General features: G+C 37.7%; 1 protein-coding gene across 1 annotated transcript in view; it reads right to left on the bottom strand.

Moving 5' to 3' along the window:
* LOC106070864 (tryptophan 5-hydroxylase 1-like) overlaps positions 1-17610 on the bottom strand; it is a 32719-nt gene extending 15109 nt beyond the window's left edge. The window contains exons 1-7 of the mRNA XM_013230846.2: positions 16493-17610; positions 15589-15708; positions 14140-14335; positions 9947-10050; positions 9292-9359; positions 2150-2200; positions 529-627 (exon numbers count right to left, since the gene is read on the bottom strand). Of these exons, the coding sequence (XP_013086300.2) occupies positions 529-627; positions 2150-2200; positions 9292-9359; positions 9947-10050; positions 14140-14335; positions 15589-15708; positions 16493-16699 (845 nt within the window). The 5' untranslated portion in view covers positions 16700-17610. The remainder of the gene's footprint in view (positions 1-528; positions 628-2149; positions 2201-9291; positions 9360-9946; positions 10051-14139; positions 14336-15588; positions 15709-16492) is intronic.
* Positions 17611-21071: the final 3461 nt, after the last annotated feature.

The following is a 21071-nucleotide window of genomic DNA, read 5'->3' as shown; positions in this document are numbered from 1 at the left end:
TGTTGCTGATGTGTCATGGTCCTCCATTCCCAGATGTTGCTGATGTGTCATGGTCCTTCCTCCCCAGATGTTGCTGATGTGTCATGGTCCTCCATTCCCAGATGTTGCTGATGTGTCATGGTCCTCCCTCCCCAGATGTTGCTGATGTGTCATGGTCCTCCCTCCCCAGATGTTGCTGATGTGTCATGGTCCTCCATTCCCAGATGTTGCTGATGTGTCATGGTCCTCCATCCCCAGATGTTGTTGATATGTCATGGTCCTCCCTCCCCAGATCTTGTTGATGTGATCCAAAGGAACGCTTTGCACTCTGTTTGGCACCAACTCAGTTTCAGAAGCTATCCGAGGGAGTATCATAATTGATACTTTCAACGCCTTCAGGTTTTACTCAAGGTTAATCTCCTGAAGGCAACAATGGTTTAAAGATCTGGTTTTAAAGTTTAAACAATCGGAGAAAAGGTCTCTGATGAAAAAAATAACAGTCTAAGACACTCCAAGATATTTGAGCACAATTGTAACCAAAAGTCTAACCTGTAACCGCAGTGTTCCACCAGTAAAGGAATGTTGGCCAGGTATTCTCTGCAAGCGTGAGTTGGGTATAATTTCATCAGTTCTCTGAACACTGTGCCCCTTGAACAAAGTATAATGTATCGTTTAGAAAAACAGTTTTAGTTCTGATTTAAAAACAAAACAAAACCAAAGGGTAATTTGGATGAGTTCTACATTTATTTCCATTCTATTATATAGGTCCTGGTCTTGCATAAGACGTGTAGGCTAATTGATTGACTTTAGAAACTATCAAAACAATGGTCAGCGTAAAGACACACCGCCTAGTCAATGAGACTGTACCGGAAATCTATTAGATTACTTTTCAAAAAAAAATATAGAAGGGAAAGAACTGTACATTTACAGCCCTATATATTGAAACTGTAAAATTTATTTCCTTTTATATCAAAAAATATTTATTACCACTAACAATTTAATTATTTTTATTTTTTGATTGATTCATTTTTTGTTAGGAACTAGTGCATGATTTGTTAGGAACTAGTGCATGATTTGTTAGGAACAGTGCATGATTTGTTAGGAACAGTGCATGATTATGTCAAGTTTCAACTTGATCCGAGAATAGAAATTGGGAGAAATAACGAGTACAAAAAGTGTACAAGACAGACAGACATACAGACAGACAGACAAACAGACGGAGTCAGTTGGTATTAGCTTTGTAAAAACCCTGACTGAATGACTGAGTGAAATATTGTATCTCCAAAAAAAATGAGTTCTATTCATAGAGTTTCTCTTTGCTCTTTTGTTTACCATTGATCACGTGCTTGTGAGGTCAGAGGTGACAAACAAAACCGCTCTTGGACACCTAATCAAGAAAAACATCGCCGAGAAAGCTATAAAGATTTTAACAAAAAACAGGATCACAACGGCTATTAGGTCTCACGATGACCTGCTGACCACTTTCAAAAATACAACGCAAACTAAAACCTTACGGCCATATCACAAGGTCCTTAGGGCTCACGGCTTGTAAAGACTTTCCTTCGGGGAACAGTACCAGGAAAAAAGAAGAAGAGGCAGACAGAGAAAGCGATAGGAAGACAACTTAAAAGAATCCAAGGCGAAAGACAGAGGAATGGAGAAAGACGGTCAACAGATCTTGTGTGGTGCCCTAACAGTTCAACAGACTAAGAGATATGTGAAAGTTAGGGTGGTATGAACCACATGGAATAGTTGTTACTATATTTTTGTCACCTTTTTAGTTTCCAAGCCATGAATTTGTTTAAATATAGGTGTAGTGGGAAACAAAAGACCCGGCAATTCGTTGACATTTAAAGTGACCTGATTTGTTGGGATCATAAGGGGTCCAAGAAGGCATTAGATACAATAGATCTGTGCATCTGTGTTGTACACATTCTTTCTGAAACTTTCCGAAGATGTAAATGTAACTAGTTGATGACTAAACACTACACTAAACAGTACACTAAACAGTAGGCACTAAACACTACACTAAACACTACACTATACACAAAACTAAACAATAAACTAAACACTAAACACTAAACTAAACACTAAACTAAACTAAACACTAAACACTAAACTAAACACTAAACTAAACACTACACTAAACACTAGGCTAGGCTGTACTCACCAAGTCTCCACTTCTTCTTTGGTGTACTCAATGACTGGAATGTCCGTACCACTTCAAGAAGAATAAAACATGGCAGAAGATTGTCAACGATTACATTTAAAATAAAAGAAAATCTGTCATTGAAAATATAGGCTCCATTAAATCTAGATTATTCTAAACTCAAATTATACTTGTTTTATTTTTATATTTTTAAAATTATATTTTAAGGTTGTTAATGGAAGCACATCACAATGATTTGAATGTTTGCAATGGAATTGTGTGGACAAACAAACTTGTATGGATCTAATTTATTATCGCAGTAATGCTTGTACTCTCTCTCTCTCTCTCTCTCTCTCTCTCTCTCTCTCTCTCTCTCTCTGATATACTTTATAATGTAAAGAACTGCAACTCATATTTTAGATAACTTTGAACGTACTCTGTTAACAGATAACAATGACAAATCTAAATGATGGTCAATCTTCAATGTGATTGCTCTTTTATCTTACTCACTACTATCTTTATGTTAGCTCTGCGCCACCAGGAATATGCCAGTAAAAACACGTTTTTATGTTTGAAACTATAAACCAATAATAAAATGGAAAAAGTTTTGAAGCGTTTTTTTTTTGTCGAATCTCGTATAAATCTGGCAATGGTCAATAAGAGCCAGCAATGACAAATAGGTTTGGGCCAAGTAAAACGTCTCGCTCAAATTCTGTTTGTGTTAATGGCTTTGGACAATAATTACTAAAAATTGGCTTGATATTTTAATTTTACATAGCGTTTTTGGCAACAATGTTTGTGGTAACATAATTTCTTAACTTTAAATTTTAACTTCAAAATTATAAGTCTGAGACAGTTTTAACGACTCCTCGTTCTAGTGACAAACATGGACCTAAACCTTAGCATTAATTAAATGTTTCCACTAGATATATAAACTCGCGATCTGCAAACAAAAAGACAGTTTACTGAGTAACAAAAAGTAGGTGAGAGAGTAAATGCATACATTAAAACTAAGCTGTGAAATCGTCGGATGCTTTCTAAAAGGCGTTATTTCTTGACTCGATAGTTGTGTTCCAACATTACAGGACATCTTTGTTCCAATGTGTTTCGATCTAATGTTTCAACATGTTGCAACTTGTAACTACAAAGCAAAAAAAAAAAATCGTGGGCGGAAATAATTGACCTGAGGTTGTCTTCCTTGATTTGACCTCTGAACCGGAATGATTTGCCGATCCCCGTCTTGTGCTCATTACAAACTATGAATATTGATGAGGAAAAAGCTGCCAGAAGAATTGGAGAGTTCTTTCGGTTCTTCTGGAATGACAAGATGTTTCAGGAATAATCTTCTCTTGCGATCGCTGGACCACTATCCCCAACCGTCACATAAGCATCGATCCTGGGGGGTCACCCATTGTTCGACATACAGGCTACCAGGATCGGCTTCCTTTACGTATAAAACCCAAGCTCGGAGGGTGAGAGGGGCGAGGGATGCCCTGAAAAGCTATACATGTAAACCTTGTCAAGTAGATAATTACTGTTCAGTGTACACAATACAATAACTCGTTATCATAGTTGAGGTTGAATGAGAGAAAGACGTTGGCTAACATATGAGGGTATGATCAACGGGTTCAATGTTCATAGCCGTGTGCTTCTACACCTAAAGTAAGCCTGGAGAAAGCTTTTATTTTCTTCTATCTTTGTTTAGGTCTATACAGCGCATTTGTTATCTATTTAAGGCGATTGGAACTAAGAAGCCAGCACCCACTGCTTGCGTCAATGCATAAATTATCGCTCGTGTCTTTTTACATTGTCACATTTTCTTTTCCTTATGTCACTTTGACATTTGCTCTGGTATCAGATTGATCTGAATATAATAGCAAGTCCATATACAGTTTCATCTCAACCCAGTGACAAAGGAACATTTCGAAGCGGAAGGAGCTACCCCTGTGTACTATCTATATAATCAGGTGACTGCGCATCAATAGACCACTTAACTGTCTGTTAGTCCTTCTCTAAAAAAAGAATGGCCAATCACATCACAATCGAATCGAGCAGAGGATTGTCCGAAGGTACTAATTAGTTTGAAACAAATAAGTTTGTGCGTGCCAGATACATGATTAATCAAAGTGTAGACAAAGTGGACAATAATGCCACTACACAGGAGTGTTTAGAACAGACACATCTACCTCTGCTTCTACTGTGTCATTTTAGTGTTTAGAACAGACACATCTACCTCTGCTTCTACTGTGTCATTTTAGTGTTTAGAACAGACACTTCTACCTCTGCTTCTACTGTGTCATTTTAGTGTTTAGAACAGACACATCTACCTCTGCTTCTACTGTGTCATTTTAGTGTTTAGAACAGACACATCTACCTCTGCTTCTACTGTGTCATTTTAGTGTTAAGAACAGACACATCTACCTCTGCTTCTACTGTGTCATTTTAGTGTTTAGAACAGACACTTCTACCTCTGCTTCTACTGTGTCATTTTAGTGTTTAGAACAGACACTTCTACCTCTGCTTCTACTGTGTCATTTTAGTGTTTAGAACAGACACTTCTACCTCTGCTTCTACTGTGTCATTTTAGTGTTTAGAACAGACACTTCTACCTCTGCTTCTACTGTGTCATTTTAGTGTTTAGAACAGACACTTCTACCTCTGCTTCTACTGTGTCATTTTAGTGTTTAGAACAGACACATCTACCTCTGCTTCTACTGTGTCATTTTAGTGTTTAGAACAGACACTTCTACCTCTGCTTCTACTGTGTCATTTTAGTGTTTAGAACAGACACATCTACCTCTGCTTCTACTGTGTCATTTTAGTGTTTAGAACAGACACTTCTACCTCTGCTTCTACTGTGTCATTTTAGTGTTTAGAACAGACACTTCTACCTCTGCTTCTACTGTGTCATTTTAGTGTTTAGAACAGACACTTCTACCTCTGCTTCTACTGTGTCATTTTAGTGTTTAGAACAGATACATCTACCTCTGCTTCTACTGTGTCATTTTAGTGTTTAGAACAGACACTTCTACCTCTGCTTCTACTGTGTCATTTTAGTGTTTAGAACAGACGCTTCTACCTCTGCTTCTACTGTGTCATTTTAGTGTTTAGAACAGACACTTCTACCTCTGCTTCTACTGTGTCATTTTAGTGTTTAGAACAGACGCTTCTACCTCTGCTTCTACTGTGTCATTTTAGTGCTTAGAACAGACACTTCTACCTCCGCTTCTACTGTGTCATTTTAGTGTTTAGAAGAGACACTTCTACCTCTGCTTCTACTGTGTCATTTTAGTGTTTAGAACAGACACTTCTACCTCTGCTTCTACTGTGTCATTTTAGTGTTTAGAACAGACACATCTACCTAAGCTTCTACTGTGTCATTTTAGTGTTTAGAACAGACACATCTACCTCTGCTTCTACTGTGTCATTTTAGTGTTTAGAACAGACACTTCTACCTCTGCTTCTACTGTGTCATTTTAGTGTTTAGAACAGACACTTCTACCTCTGCTTCTACTGTGTCATTTTAGTGTTTAGAACAGACACTTCTACCTCTGCTTCTACTGTGTCATTTTAGTGTTTAGAACAGACACATCTACCTCTGCTTCTACTGTGTCATTTTAGTGTTTAGAACAGACAGTTCTACCTCTGCTTCTACTGTGTCATTTTAGTGTTTAAAACAGACACTTCTACCTCTGCTTCTACTGTGTCATTTTAGTGTTTAGAACAGACACATCTACCTCTGCTTCTACTGTGTCATTTTAGTGTTTAGAACAGACACTTCTACCTCTGCTTCTACTGTGTCATTTTAGTGTTTAGAACAGACACATCTACCTCTGCTTCTACTGTGTCATTTTAGTGTTTAGAACAGACACTTCTACCTCTGCTTCTACTGTGTCATTTTAGTGTTTAGAACAGACACATCTACCTCTGCTTCTACTGTGTCATTTTAGTGTTTAGAACAGACACTTCTACCTCTGCTTCTACTGTGTCATTTTAGTGTTTATAACAGACACATCTACCTCTGCTTCTACTGTGTCATTTTAGTGTTTAGAACAGACACTTCTACCTCTGCTTCTACTGTGTCATTTTAGTGTTTAGAACAGACACTTCTACCTCTGCTTCTACTGTGTCATTTTAGTGTTTAGAACAGACACTTCTACCTCTGCTTCTACTGTGTCATTTTAGTGTTTAGAACAGACACTTCTACCTCTGCTTCTACTGTGTCATTTTAGTGTTTAGAACAGACACTTCTACCTCTGCTTCTACTGTGTCATTTTAGTGTTTAGAACAGATACATCTACCTCTGCTTCTACTGTGTCATTTTAGTGTTTAGAACAGACACATCTACCTCTGCTTCTACTGTGTCATTTTAGTGTTTAGAACAGACACATCTACCTCTGCTTCTACTGTGTCATTTTAGTGTTTAGAACAGACACTTCTACCTCTGCTTCTACTGTGTCATTTTAGTGTTTAGAACAGACACATCTACATCTGCTTCTACTGTGTCATTTTAGTGTTTAGAACAGACACTTCTACCTCTGCTTCTACTGTGTCATTTGAGTGTTTAGAACAGTTACATCTACCTCTGCTTCTACTGTGTCATTTTAGTGTTTAGAACAGACACTTCTACCTCTGCTTCTACTGTGTCATTTTAGTGTTTAGAACAGACACATCTACCTCTGCTTCTACTGTGTAATTTTAGTGTTTAGAACAGACACTTCTACCTCTGCTTCTACTGTGTCATTTTAGTGTTTAGAACAGACACTTCTACCTCTGCTTCTACTGTGTCATTTTAGTGTTTAGAACAGACACTTCTACCTCTGCTTCTACTGTGTCATTTTAGTGTTTAGAACAGACACATCTACCTCTGCTTCTACTGTGTCATTTTAGTGTTTAGAACAGACACTTCTACCTCTGCTTCTACTGTGTCATTTTAGTGTTTAGAACAGACACTTCTACCTCTGCTTCTACTGTGTCATTTTAGTGTTTAGAACAGACACATCTACCTCTGCTTCTACTGTGTCATTTTAGTGTTTAGAACAGATACATCTACCTCTGCTTCTACTGTGTCATTTTAGTGTTTAGAACAGACACTTCTACCTCTGCTTCTACTGTGTCATTTTAGTGTTTAGAACAGACACTTCTACCTCTGCTTCTACTGTGTCATTTTAGTGTTTAGAACAGACACTTCTACCTCTGCTTCTACTGTGTCATTTTAGTGTTTAGAACAGACACTTCTACCTCTGCTTCTACTGTGTCATTTTAGTGTTTAGAACAGACACTTCTACCTCTGCTTCTACTGTGTCATTTTAGTGTTTAGAACAGACACTTCTACCTCTGCTTCTACTGTGTCATTTGACGTCTCGAGAGACTATGTTTTCCCTCTGCAACTTCTTGTCTGACTAAAGAGGCCATACAGTTGATACACTTTCATGCTTACTAAATGTTTACTTATGTACTAGTCACTAGTCACTTCTGATTGGAATCAAACTTCTGGTGGCCGATGAAAACTTTCTTGTCCTCGCTCTAGTTCCTAATAGATGTTTGTTGTTCAATAAGTAAAATTAGTCCTAACACTTGAATCTTATCTTATCTTAAATAATACAGACGTTACTTCAAAAAAAAGAAGATGATTACGTCCTACGCGTCATGCATTTAGTCATGCATATTAACCAATGACTTAAATTCTGCCAAGTCACTGGTTTTTTTCTGGCTAGCTCAGGCAACCCATTCCATGCTCTAATAGCACTAGGGAAGAAGGAGCATTTGTACAAATTTGTCCTAGCATATGGGACGAGGAATGTGCCTTTATCTTTGTGTCTTTCAGAGTATTTTATTAAATTTTGTTTTTGTATTTGAAGACTATGGTTCAGTGTTTTATGTATAATTGCTACTTTACTTTTGAGCCTTCTGTCCTGAAGGCTTTCTAAATTTAGTGATTTTACTAAAGGTGTTACTCTAGTTAAGTGTGAATATTTGTTTGTTATGAATCTCACTGCTCTATTTTGTGTCTGTTCCAGTTTCTTAATGTTATCTTGAGTTGAGGGGTCCCAAACGGAGGATGCATATTCTATTATTGGCCTAACCAAGGTTAAATAACATTTTAGTTTTATGTTCTTATTTGATTTATAGAAATTTCTTTTAAAAAATCCAAATGCTTTGTTTGATTTTTTTATTGTTTCATCAATATGTGGATTCCATGACAGTTTTTCATTTATTATAACACCTAGGTATTTTGCGTTTTTAGTCTGTGTTACTGGTTTGCCATGAATAAGATAAGTGGAATTAATTTGTTTTAGTTTTTTTGTTACTCTTAACAACTGACATTTTTTTCTGGGTGGAAAGACATGCTCCAATTTGATTCCCATTTCTGTCATTCATCTAATTCTCTTTGTAAAATATCTGTGTCTTGTGTTGTTTTTATTGTTCTATATATTATGCAATCGTCTGCAAATAATCTGACTTTTGTTCCTGAGGTAATGCAATTTGGTAAATCATTTATGTAAATTAAGAAAAGTAGTGGACCTAAGACTGTTCCTTGAGGTACACCTGAGTTTACTGTTATCGGTGTTGATTTAGAGCCATTTATTATTACGGTTTGTTCTCTCCCTATCAGAAAATCTTTAATCCACTGATGCAATGGACCATTAATGCCGAAACATTTTAATTTTTTAAGCAAACTATGGTGGTGATCTTTGTCAAAAGCCTTATATGTAAGAGTGGGGCCGTCTTTTAACAATTACCGGTTACTTTAATTTATTAGCCAAGAGACGAAGAGTCACCTCTTAATGGCTGCCCTGGTGACAACCCACTCATGCGAGACATGGAAGACATAAATGTTTATTTTAACAATGTTAACCAACATAGTGTAGACTGTAGACTCAATGCAATGTTAACCAACATAGTGTAGACTCAATGCCATAAAAGTATAGAAAATTAGAGTTACACAACAAACTAATAATTAAGTTATGAACAAGTAAGTCTTGGTGCTCTTAAACCCAGTAAAGTCATTAGTCTGATCTCATGTAGGAGGGGTGGGTCGGACCTTTGTAGTGTACTGAAAATGCCCTTAGACTAGTCGAGTCAAAACTAACCAATTATCGAGCATGTGTGTCGATGGCTTACATATTGAGCAAACTCAGCGAGCATTTCAAGACACTTACTGTGTATACTGCATGGCAAGATCAGTGTAAAACTTCCTTCTCTGTCTGTATACTGTATCTTTAAAGCCCTGAAATGTAAGAGATTTAGTCGGACAATTTTATACGTTTGATTTGGGAAGATGTGGAAACAACACACCAATTTCTTTCTCAATAAAACCTATAAATTACCTCATCTGATGAAAGAACATTTCTATTCAATTAATAATAATAATAGTAGTAATAATAATAATAATAAGGATTCTCTTCCGTAGACTAATGAGTAATGCTGTTTATCCCTTGGCTACGCAGCCCCAGCTGCGACCTACATATTTTGCCACAACCAGCGCAGTCATGACTATTGTCGCCAGTGGTCGGTTTAGATTTTCTTTTCGCTGACTACATCTGTCCTCGGCAGCGGATTTTCTTTTGGTCTCAAATTTGTATCCCGCGGCCTTTGTGAGTGACCTCCAGCTATCTTGTTTTGAAACCGCCTGCAACTAAGTGCTTTCTTTTATGTCAGTTAAAGCAAGTTGGCGCCTAAGCTGGCCTTTGAAGCGTTTCCATTGGGGCACTTCTGTTCAATTAGTTCTAATTCTATTAATTAAAAGAGTATTCCTCAAAATAGTCCACCGAGTTTCTACTTTAGTTCTTGACTACATATGAAAGCAATACTTACCGGATGATCTGCATCCAGCTCACTGCCGTACATCAGAACGTTGATGGCCGCTTGGTCCAGTTCTGAAACTTTCTTTGGAAACCATGGGACAAGCTCTAGACATGCTGTAGGTAGAGTCCAATAATCAAAGGACAAATTTAGGCTAAGAAAAGGTGATTGATGATCAAACAGTTATGGATTAATTCAATTATCATAAGAACTAAAGTCAAATTGAGATGTGTGTACCACATGAGCATGGCTAAAAAAAATAAAGGGGGGGGAGGTGACTGTAGTATTGCTTTAGATATTTAATGGAGGGGGTTTAGAAGTTCAGCTTCTCTCGTGCCTCCAGCGTAGACAAAGGAGCTTTGAGGTTAAACCTCTACCTCCAGCGTAGACAAAGGAGCTTTGAGGTTAAACCTCTACCTCCAGCGTAGACAAGGGAGCTTTGAGGTTAAACCTCTACCTCCAGCGTAGACAAAGGAGCTTTGAGGTTAAACCTCTACCTCTTCAATTAAAAAAAAAACAAAAGCAAAACTAAAGTCGCCAAACTCCATGAGCGTAAACAAAGGAAATATTGAGGTTCACGGTTTACCCCACCAGCGCAGCCAAGGGGTTTGGAGGTTCAACTCCCCTCCCCAATAAAAATCCCAGGGCTCTATTAATAAAGAAAGCTGCGAGAATTCAAGCAACAGCGTGAAAAAACTAAAGCAAATAACAATTTCATGAGCGTAGTCGGAGGGAGGAGCGGCATTGAGGGTCACAACTCTTTACCAAATAAAATACTTCACACATAGATCGGTCTCTCTACCACTCGCTGGTCTCCATTACTGAAGTGCGGGGAAGAGAAGGTTTGATCTCTGACGTAGGCTCTACATTTTTCTAGTGAGCAGAATAGTGCACTGCAAACACCTCAGATATCGGAAGTTCCGAATGCAGATATATTATTATTAGAGTACAGAAGCATCTGTTTACAAGCCGTTACTTGTCACGAGAATCATACCAACTATCACATTCTACACACACACACGCAGAACGCAAGTCATAGAGTTTTAGAAATAGTGTGAGGACCTAAATACTTCTGGTTAATTAGAATTGTACTTTTGAACAAATAAAATTTCTTTCTTCTAATTTTCACTGCAAGTAACAAAAAGCTTTTGTTGCAGTAATGATACATTTGAAATCGTATTACCTTAGCAGAAAAAGAAAAAGTTTAATTTTTCATGTAAATCGTAATTGTTTTATAATTATGGGCCCCTGTGAAAGAAAAAAGGTTTACAACGTGTCCCTCTGTTGATAGAATGTATCTTCCCCTGCTGAATGATCTCGGTAGATCTACGTGTTTGTACAACGGTACAACCAAGACAGGAAATACTTTAGTCAAATTCTCTTTTTTTTTTCTCTCTCTTTACTTTCCATAATAAACTTTTTCTTCCATCAGGGTTTAACCATTGAGATTATTGCTTGGTTTCCATGGGGGGGGGGGGGGGGTATTTGTTAATATATGTTCATATTGCAACGACCAACTTGGCAATCAGTCTATAAAATGTTTTTCTTTTTTTTTTGTTGATTCACGTGTTCATGTCTCGTGCTCACCAGGGGCGGACTGGGTATCAAAATCGGCCCGGGCATTACCATATGAACCGGCCCACAAATGAATGGCATGTCATTTCATGGGCGTAGCCAGGATTTTTCGGTGTGGGGGGGGGGGTTCTACCCCCTCTGCAATGTATATGTATGTAATTAATCTTCATTACATTCTGACCTTTCATTCTTTCGGGCGTTTTTTTAAGCCTATAATAGGTTCTACTTTTAATTAGTGGAAATACAGTACACACTACCAAGGACAGCTAGGGAGTCTGGGGGAGCGCAGTGAGACATTTGAGGATCCTCCAACAACGAACATATTGTTTATGATTCACTTTCACTCCTCGCCCTTTTTTCTCAGACATTTGAGCTTCAATGTACAAATACAACTCTTCAACCTCCATTATTTAAACTGCCCTTCTAACAAGTTGATGGGGGCGCGGTGGCTGAGTGGTTAAGCGCTTCCAAACCTTGGGTCCTGGGTTCGAATCTCGGTGAAGACTAGGATTTTGAATTTTAGGTTTTTTGGGACTCCCCTGGGTCCACCCAACTTTAACGGGTACCTGACTTTAGTTGTTAACCATTCTCAAAGAAACTGATGACCTTAACATCATCTGGCCTTATAGATGGCAAGGTCTGAAAGAGAACTTTACTTTACTCAAATATACTGCTTTCTCAAGAACTTGGAAACCTTGTTTGACTTCATCTTAGAGCTGGCTACACACACACACACAACAGAACATGTCCACGTGTTTTTTTTAATATCCTTACGTTCAGTAAAACAAATGCTGTCAAGATAATCTCATATTTAGCAAAGCCTCTTTGTATTTCGACTTAAGTCAATAACTTTGCCGTCTTGGTATTCGTGTTACGTTTGACGTTAAGCCTGATTATTTTTAAACGCTGTCATCATAAGATTGGTAAATCTCTAGTGCTTGCGAAAAGACATCATTATGTTTACTACATTTTTGTACATAGCTATTATTACGTATTTTCTGCTCCTTCTTTGTATATACTTTTTAGATTCTTTTGCATTTTGATTCCAATCAACTCATTTCTACACTGTTCAAAATAATAATTGTGACTTGTGAAGGACTTCGTAGCGAAGCTAACTCGAGATCATGCGATAACTCCATCAGACAAATAAGAATTTGTATGTGACTGGACATGTCATCCTATAGGACTTGGAACGTTGTTGTTGGTCCCTATATAGATTCATCCGAATAGATTCACACTAACACCGATCTCTATAAGAAATAGATGCCTTAAGCTTCTTGCGTATAGTTTAGCGACGTCTACTAGAAGCACTATATACGGATCATGGGCGGACTGGCTATATGGGCATTCGGGCAAATGCCCGGTGGGCCGGTACCCAATTGGGCCGGTAGGGCCAGTGAAATGAACAGGGCCACGTGAATGCCACCAGGACTCGAATTAAATTGTAAAAAGATTCTATAATATTCTCTTATATAAGTAGCACTCAGAGAGTCATGATTGACATACTCTACAGTGTACTAGGACTACCTATGTAATGCACTTTCCGATATAATTTAATAACCTGCATATGTATACAGTGCTTTTTTTATAGACTTCATCCATCATGGTGGCCTACACACTAAGCGAATAACAAGCAACATAAGGCATTTACTTCTTTTAAAAATATAAAGTTCACGTTGGTGTGAATATATTCGGATGAGTCTATAAAGGGACCAATCACGATGCTTCCAGTCTTATATTTGGGATGTCCAGTAACATACGAATTGGTATGGTTAAGTTATTATTATTATTATCTTGAGGAGAAAGTGCAGATGATGCTATTGTTGCTGTTAAGATACATAGTTTTAAAGATGTACAATTTATTGACAGGGGTGTATCTTGTAATTATGTTGTCTTGTACACAAGGAGCTTGTGAACGAAGTCACTGCATATTACAGATGTGTAAAGAAGTGGCTGAGAAAAATCATGACAAAAGGCAGAAAATTTCATGGTGACGGCTGTTGCTGAAGACGTTCTTCGAGTAATCCTTTGGACACAATCGAATAGTTTGTTGTTGGGGGTTCTTAACGAGCCTTGTATGTGAATATCAAGTAGCCTACATGGTTATGTTAATATTGGCTTGTATGGTAGCATGATTTTTTTCAAGTTATATAAAATCGAATATAATCATTTAGTAATACCAACTAGTTTTAGAAAATCATGAAATACACTAACTAACCATGCAGGCTACCTACTAGTAGAAATGCATTTTGTTATGTAAACCCAGCTTTCGTCACATTCTCAAACTTAGCATCATAATATGATTTTTAGGAGATTTATAATTCAACGTACATCATATATAGCATGTTGGTGGCCGGATTACATAGAAATGCCCGGGCCGGTTTTGACACCCAGTCCGCCCCTGATACGGATGAAGGATATTTACAACAATGCTTTACATTAGTATTAGTGTAAAAGATATTTTCAATCATGACGCTCAAAGTGTTATCTTTAAAGAGAATAATATAAATCTTAAAACAATTTACTGGCATTCATACAGCCCTTTGGGTGGCCTTACCGGCTCAATGGGGTGCCGGCCCACCGGGCATTCGCCCGAATGCCCATATAGCCAGTCCGCCCCTGGTGCTCACCTTTCTTGGTCAAGGCTGGAGGGGTCATGGGAATGTTGAGCTGGTTAAAGGTTAGGCTAGCCACTTCCCGCTTCAGCCGGTTCACAAGTTCCTCCAAGCGGATGTGGTCTGTCTCAAAGTCTACGTAGATGTCGAAGAGGGCATCCGATCTCCTGGACTTCCTGGATTCTATGTGCACCACATTGATATTATTTTCCTAGAACACCAGGATATCATGAAATTATTGTTTAAAAAAATTGCATATCTTATCAATTACAGACGTCTATTCAAAAGGGAAGATAATTACATCCCATTTCATGCATATTAAGCAGTTATTTAAACTCTGCTACAGATAGACTAATAAACAATATAACTGACGCTATTGGACGTTGGACAAAGAGGCGAGCACAGAGCCTATATAACCCTAACCCTATTTCTAGGGCCTCCTTCAGTCGTGAAGCGACTATGGATCATCTCATGGCAATGAGTTGAATGCCTGGCATTAGCTGTGCCGATGTATCCAATGGAACGGCAGTGCCGATATAGTTTGGGGTCAGCGGCGTCGCAGGTTCTGCCAGGGTGCAGCAGTGGGTGCTGAAAAATGCCTTAGTGTCCCCAGCTTCGTTTTTTTCCTCAGGGTTGACTCCGCAAGGTTGTCATTGCCGGAAGTGGTAATGGATGTAAGCACTCCACTACCTATAAAATGCTTCCTAATGGCCTGAGTCTCAAATAGCCTCTGACTCCTGGCGGAACTGTTCTTACTAACAGGAGAAGGGGCAAAGGCGAGTAACTGGCGCCTTAACCAGTAAGCTTTGGGCCGGAGGGGCTCGTTAGCCATGGCTGGCTACCCACCTAGGAGAAGAAAAACTTCAAACCTCTGTTGCATTGCAGCTTTACCCAATCATGGGAAAGGCTTTGGGAACCCTAACCCTAACCCGATACCACCTAAAAAATCTACATTAAATTAGGTGTACCTTTATTTTTCTATATATATCAGATTTAGAAGGTAGTTGACTTGTAAGCTTGTAACACCAAACTCCAAGTAGACAACTTAACCGCTGTAACTTGTAAAACTTAAAATCACTTGAATAACGTATTTGTGAACACTATTATGTATAACTTTTATTACAATATAAACAATATCAACTTGAGATTTAATTGAAATAAATGTAGTAGACTTTAGTCATAAATATAGTGTTCTGAACCAAATCTAACTCAATACACAAAAAAAAACATCTTATCACTCTGGCGTTTTGGACTCGTCACCTCCCTAAGACCAAGTGACGACACTGCCGTTTCTCTTGCATCATTCACTCGCTCACCTCTTCCAGTCACCAGAGAAACACACACACACAAAGACTCCATAACAATCCTCTCACCGTTTTTCTTTTGTGTGTGTTTTTGTTTCTTCAATGTCAATATTTCTAAAGCTATTACCATTAACTTCGGGTTGAACAAAGTGTCCACTACCTGAAAAATGTTCAGAGCACTGGCCAAATGACCGACATGGTTGTTCACGGAAAAAACAACGGTGGTTGTCGTCCCAAGGCCCGAGGGGCTATTCATGCCTTCAAGATTTCTCAAACTTTCCTGTTCAAAAGAAACAAAATTGCGTAATATAAAAAGAAAAGATAATGCTGGCAGTCAACTTCTGCAAACATCATGCATCTAAGAATGATAATGTGTTGATTGTTACCAGTTTCCTGTATACTATCGTTGACTATTTACTTTTGATCAGGGAAGTAAACCATGTCTGTAAATGATGTTCAAAGAATTGTTCTTTACTTCTTAATTAGTTCTATTAGTATTTAATCACTTATAATATCTTTAATACTATTGACTAGAATCAATCAGGTCATCTGGAAGTTTTGTACAAAACTAACAAGGTTCGGACGGTTTGGGTAACGAAAATAATTTGTTGTAGATTACTGTTGACCTTGAGGTGATTTAGATGAACGCAAAATACATCTAAAAAGCAATATACATCTTGTAAACGGGATACAGCTTATATACAGGATACATCTTATAAACGGGATACATCTTATAGACAAGATGTATGTCATAAACCAGATATTTCCTATTAACACTATAGAAGGAGCTACAAATCTGCCTCCCGTTCTACTGTTTATATTATGTTTACGTCAGAGATTAGTTAGACTACTTTCCATTGGTCATTGTGTCGGTCAACAAATTCTTCAATGAATTACACATTAAAGTGTTTTATAAATCATAGGATATTTTTAGTAACATAGAAGGGAAGAAAATCTTGATCAAATCTAAATGAATGAAAAACCACCTAATAGAAATTCAATAGAAATTAATGCTGGACAACTATGTCAGAAATAATTTTGTTCCCTATTTAGTTATATACAACCTCCAACGCTTTCAGCTGTGACTCTGATGGGGGTCTAATGTCGTCACAAAGTCTTTTCCTTGCTAGGCCCTCTCTTAGACCCATTGGCTTCCTGTCTTGATGGTGGTTCATCATTGGAAACGCCTTTTTCTCCTCCTGTGATGGGGGCCCGTAAATTCCAGGCGTGTTCCTGAGTGTTACTTTGTATATCTCCAAACAGTTTCCCATTACGTGTCGGAATACAACTGGAGACTTTGGTTCTATCTTTTCTTTGACAAATACAACTGGAGAGTTTGGTTCTATCTTTTCTTTGACAAATACAACTGGAGACTTTGGTTCTATCTTTTCTTTGACAAATACAACTGGAGAGTTTGGTTCTATCTTTTCTTTGACAAATACAACTGGAGAGTTTGGTTCTATCTTTTCTTTGACAAATACAACTGGAGAGTTTGGTTCTATCTTTTCTTTGACAAATACAACTGGAGAGTTTGGTTCTATCTTTTCTTTGACAAATACAACTGGAGAGTTTGGTTCTATCTTTTCTTTGACAAATACAACTGGAGAGTTTGGTTCTATCTTTTCTTTGACAAATACAACTGGAGAGTTTGGTTCTATCTTTTCTTTGACAAATACAACTGGAGAGTTTGGTTCTATCTTTTCTTTGACAAATACAACTGGAGAGTTTGGTTCTATCTTTTCTTTGACAAATACAACTGGAGAGTTTGGTTCTATCTTTTCTTTGACAAATACAACTGGAGAGTTTGGTTCTATCTTTTCTTTGACAAATACAACTTGAGACTTTGGTTCTATCTTTTCTTTGACAAATACAACTTGAGACTTTGGTTCTATCTTTTCTTTGACAAATACAACTTGAGACTTTGGTTCTATCTTTTCTTTGACAAATACAACTTGAGACTTTGGTTCTATCTTTTCTTTGACAAATACAACTGGAGACTTTGGTTCTATCTTTTCTTTGACAAATACAACTTGAGACTTTGGTTCTATCTTTTCTTTGACAAATAGAACTTGAGACTTTGGTTCTATCTTTTCTTTGACAAATACAGCTTGACGGAAACAGATTTTCTTGTGGCACTTAGCTGAGACACTAGAAGACTGGTGATCTGATCTAGGAATGAGACACTAGAAGACTGGTGATCTGATATAGGAATGAGACACTAGAAGACTGGTGATCTGATCTAGGAATGAGACACTAGAAGACTGGTGATCTGATCTAGGAATGGGACACTAGAAGACTGGTGATCTGATCTTGAAGGATGCGTGGGAAAAAATCATCGATTTTGCATTGTTTTGAAATGAAGAATTCTTTGGTTTTCTTTTATCCTGTTGTTGTAGATGTTGGGTGCTTCTGTCTTAAAGAGTCTGTCTGAAATGAAAACAAAAAATGATTGAAGAAAAAGAAAGAAAAAAAATGAATGTTTAAAAGTTCCCTAAGGCTGACGCAGTTTAAGAACTAGTTGTAAGTTGTAACTTCGATGTCACACTCAATAACAGTCTCCTGATTTCATTGGTTCGTTTCAGGTTGAGCGATTCGAATTATTTTAAATAAAAAGCTGATATTTTCATAGTAAGATTGTTTGAGGGAAACTTTATTTCGCATACTAATTATTGTGCTACACCTGGCAGAACCTGCGACTCCTCGGCACTCCAGTTCCTTTGGATACATCAGCTGCGTGGAGAGGGGGGAACTGATGTGTGGACGACATCTTTCCGACCACAGTGAATGCCCAGGCATTCATCTTCGCGACTGAAGTAGGCCATAATAATCCAAAAACTATTAGTGAACATTAAACTACTTAGTACTTACATTACATGGGATATTATTATCTTTTTTTTCGTGCGTCAGAAAACGGCTTCATTTCTCTTCTAAAAATATGATCTACAATGTAGCTAGCTTTACCAACGACTCATATTCTTGTCTCTTTTTGGTAAATATTAAGATTAATCTTCCAATCTCTAGACGTAGACTAATTATCTTTTGATTCAAATGACGTGAAATTTGTTTTATAATTGCGTTTCTTTGTTTTTTAAACAGCCAGACTTTATTGACAACTCAAATATATTGGCTTATTATCATGTTCTGCCAAAAAGTAAGGGTCTTGTCATAGATGCACAAATGTTAGTCATGGTACCAATCAATCGGAGAAAAATTGAGAGCTCTAACGTAGGTAAAGAGACATTTTTCAACCTTTTCTTTAGGGTAGGTAGTGGATTTTCTACACTTTGTGCCGACATTTCGGCGTGCCGGATGGAACAACGTCACGGGCAGGATCTGGCCCACAGGCCGTATTTTGGGCATCACTGATGTATATGATAATAGGGATTTGTTCACAGTAACAGAGTCTCCATTCCAAGTATTTATTTTATTCATATAGTAATTGCGCTTTTAAGATAGTTTTAAAATCATCTAATAATTTACTCATACAGCTAATTAATTTCGATACATTATTTAACTTGACACAATGCTCTTAATGACAGGTATAATGTATGCCCCATCATGTGGCAAATAATTTGTGGGCCGGATTGTATAGAAAAGCCCGGGACAATTTTGATTCCCAGTCCGCCCCTGATTAAGTCCCTTAAAGATTAATTGAGATTTGTAATTTCCATTTCTAACTAGCATATGCAATTGCCGTTATTTTCATGTGTATCTGAGGGGTGTATGTTGATTGCTTAGCTCCAATGAGTAGTTTCAATGTGTAGATTCTAGATGTGTGTCTTAATGGCATGGCTGCTATATTTAAAATAAAAGTAAAGTAAAGGTATCCCATTCAGAGCTAAGTGAGCAAATAATGTTAATCTCATCTGCTTTTATGGTTGAGGATTATTAAGGATGTCATGTGATCTGCACGACGACCACCCACCTTACCCGACGTATGTCAGGGTTTGTGGGCTCAGGAGAGTCCGAAAAATATACCGAGGTTCACAATCTCAGTCTAAATCAGGATATGAACTCGATACCCTCCGGTTCGGAAGCCAAGCTTTACCACTCAGCCACCATGCCCGCTATACATTAACATAAGGTTTATAACTCATTTAGGTTATAAGTCACAGTTTTTGTGTTTGAGTATCTCAATTTAGAGGGAATATATTGCCCTTCATTCAGTGTTGATAAATTCGCTAGTATTTGTGTAAGTGTATTCAACAAGTATATTTCACATTTCACCGTCTGTTTTCATTGACAATACCACCAATCAGCAGTACTGATTCAAATTCTGGCAGCTCCATTAACTCCAACACAACTCTTAGTCCATAGTTGAGGCAAGTGGAGGCCATAGGCGGCTGCCCAGTTAGTCTTTGCCTGTCTGTCAAGACAATTTCTTGTCTAAAGCACAACACAGACTGTTGTTAGACTAAGACAAAGACCGCTTTATTGATCCAGTTATTTTGTTAAAACGGCAGATGCACTCTTTCTGTGCACTTGACTCGTCTGTCTATAGCTAGACCTAAAATTGACCTGCGGTTTTATTTAGGGGTCAAGATTAACGAATGATGTAATTAGCCAGAGCCGCTATTTATCGATCCTGTGTGGTCAGAGCATGTTACAGCGCCACGCTGATTGGCGTCCATTGTGCATATATGAAATGACACCAATTGGCAGCAAAGTTTAGTGTGATCTCAGTAACTGGATGGAGTGTTTAGACCTTATTGACAATACAAAAATACTGTTACTATTAGCAATTATTGATGAATCTTTGTTGGAAAGGGAATGTTGTCCCCTCACGCAATACGATATTTTAAATAGCTTTTGTCTAGCCCAACTATCATGTGTAAAGAATGCTCATTGCGATATGGTCCAATCTCTTTTGTTGACCAGTTGTGGGGGGGGGGGGAGAGATCTCCGTTCTACCTTTAGGCGCTCATCAAGCACAACTCTGATCAAGTCGGGATTCAAACTCAAGACTCCTTGAAAGGTGGACAAGCGGTTATTTGTCACTTAGCCCCCCCCCCATCCCACTCTTTGTTTAAATGTAATGTAGTGACAACTAACTAAATAGCAGACTTACTAAGGCTTAGACTTAGATCCTTCCGCGCCCTAACAGACTTACTAAGACTTAGACTTAGATCCTTCCGCGCCCTAACAGACTTACTTAAAATGCATATTTTGAAATATTTCATGAATAATCCCTGAAAGACAGTAGACATCAAGTGAACAGCACACAATTTGTTCAACTTTTCTGAAAGGTTGAGTCCATACAATGTAGAGATGTGTCTGGAGTTGTGAATTGTTCATATTATGTTTGTACGTTTATGTTGTCCAAGTTGCGAAAAAAGAAAAAAAAACAACTAATAATTTATTTTTTTATTGTGACCCTTTGTTTTTGTTTTGTTTTTGTTTGATGGTAGAAGTGTTGTGTTTTGTTTTTGTTTGATGGTAGAAGTGTTGTGTTTTGTTTTTGTTTGATGGTAGAAGTGTTGTGTTTTGTTTTTGTTTGATGGTAGAAGTGTTGTGTTTTTTTTTGTTTGATGGTATAAGTGTTGTGTTTTGTTTAGTTTGATGGTAGAAGTGTGTTTTGTTTTTGTTTGATGGTAGAAGTGTTGTGTTTTGTTTTTGTTAGATGGTAGAAGTGTTGTGTTTTGT

This window comes from Biomphalaria glabrata, chromosome 6, assembly GCF_947242115.1.
Source record: "Biomphalaria glabrata chromosome 6, xgBioGlab47.1, whole genome shotgun sequence".
In the NCBI taxonomy this organism is placed as follows: domain Eukaryota; kingdom Metazoa; phylum Mollusca; class Gastropoda; family Planorbidae; genus Biomphalaria; species Biomphalaria glabrata.
This window is presented reverse-complemented; position numbering and strand designations above follow the sequence as displayed.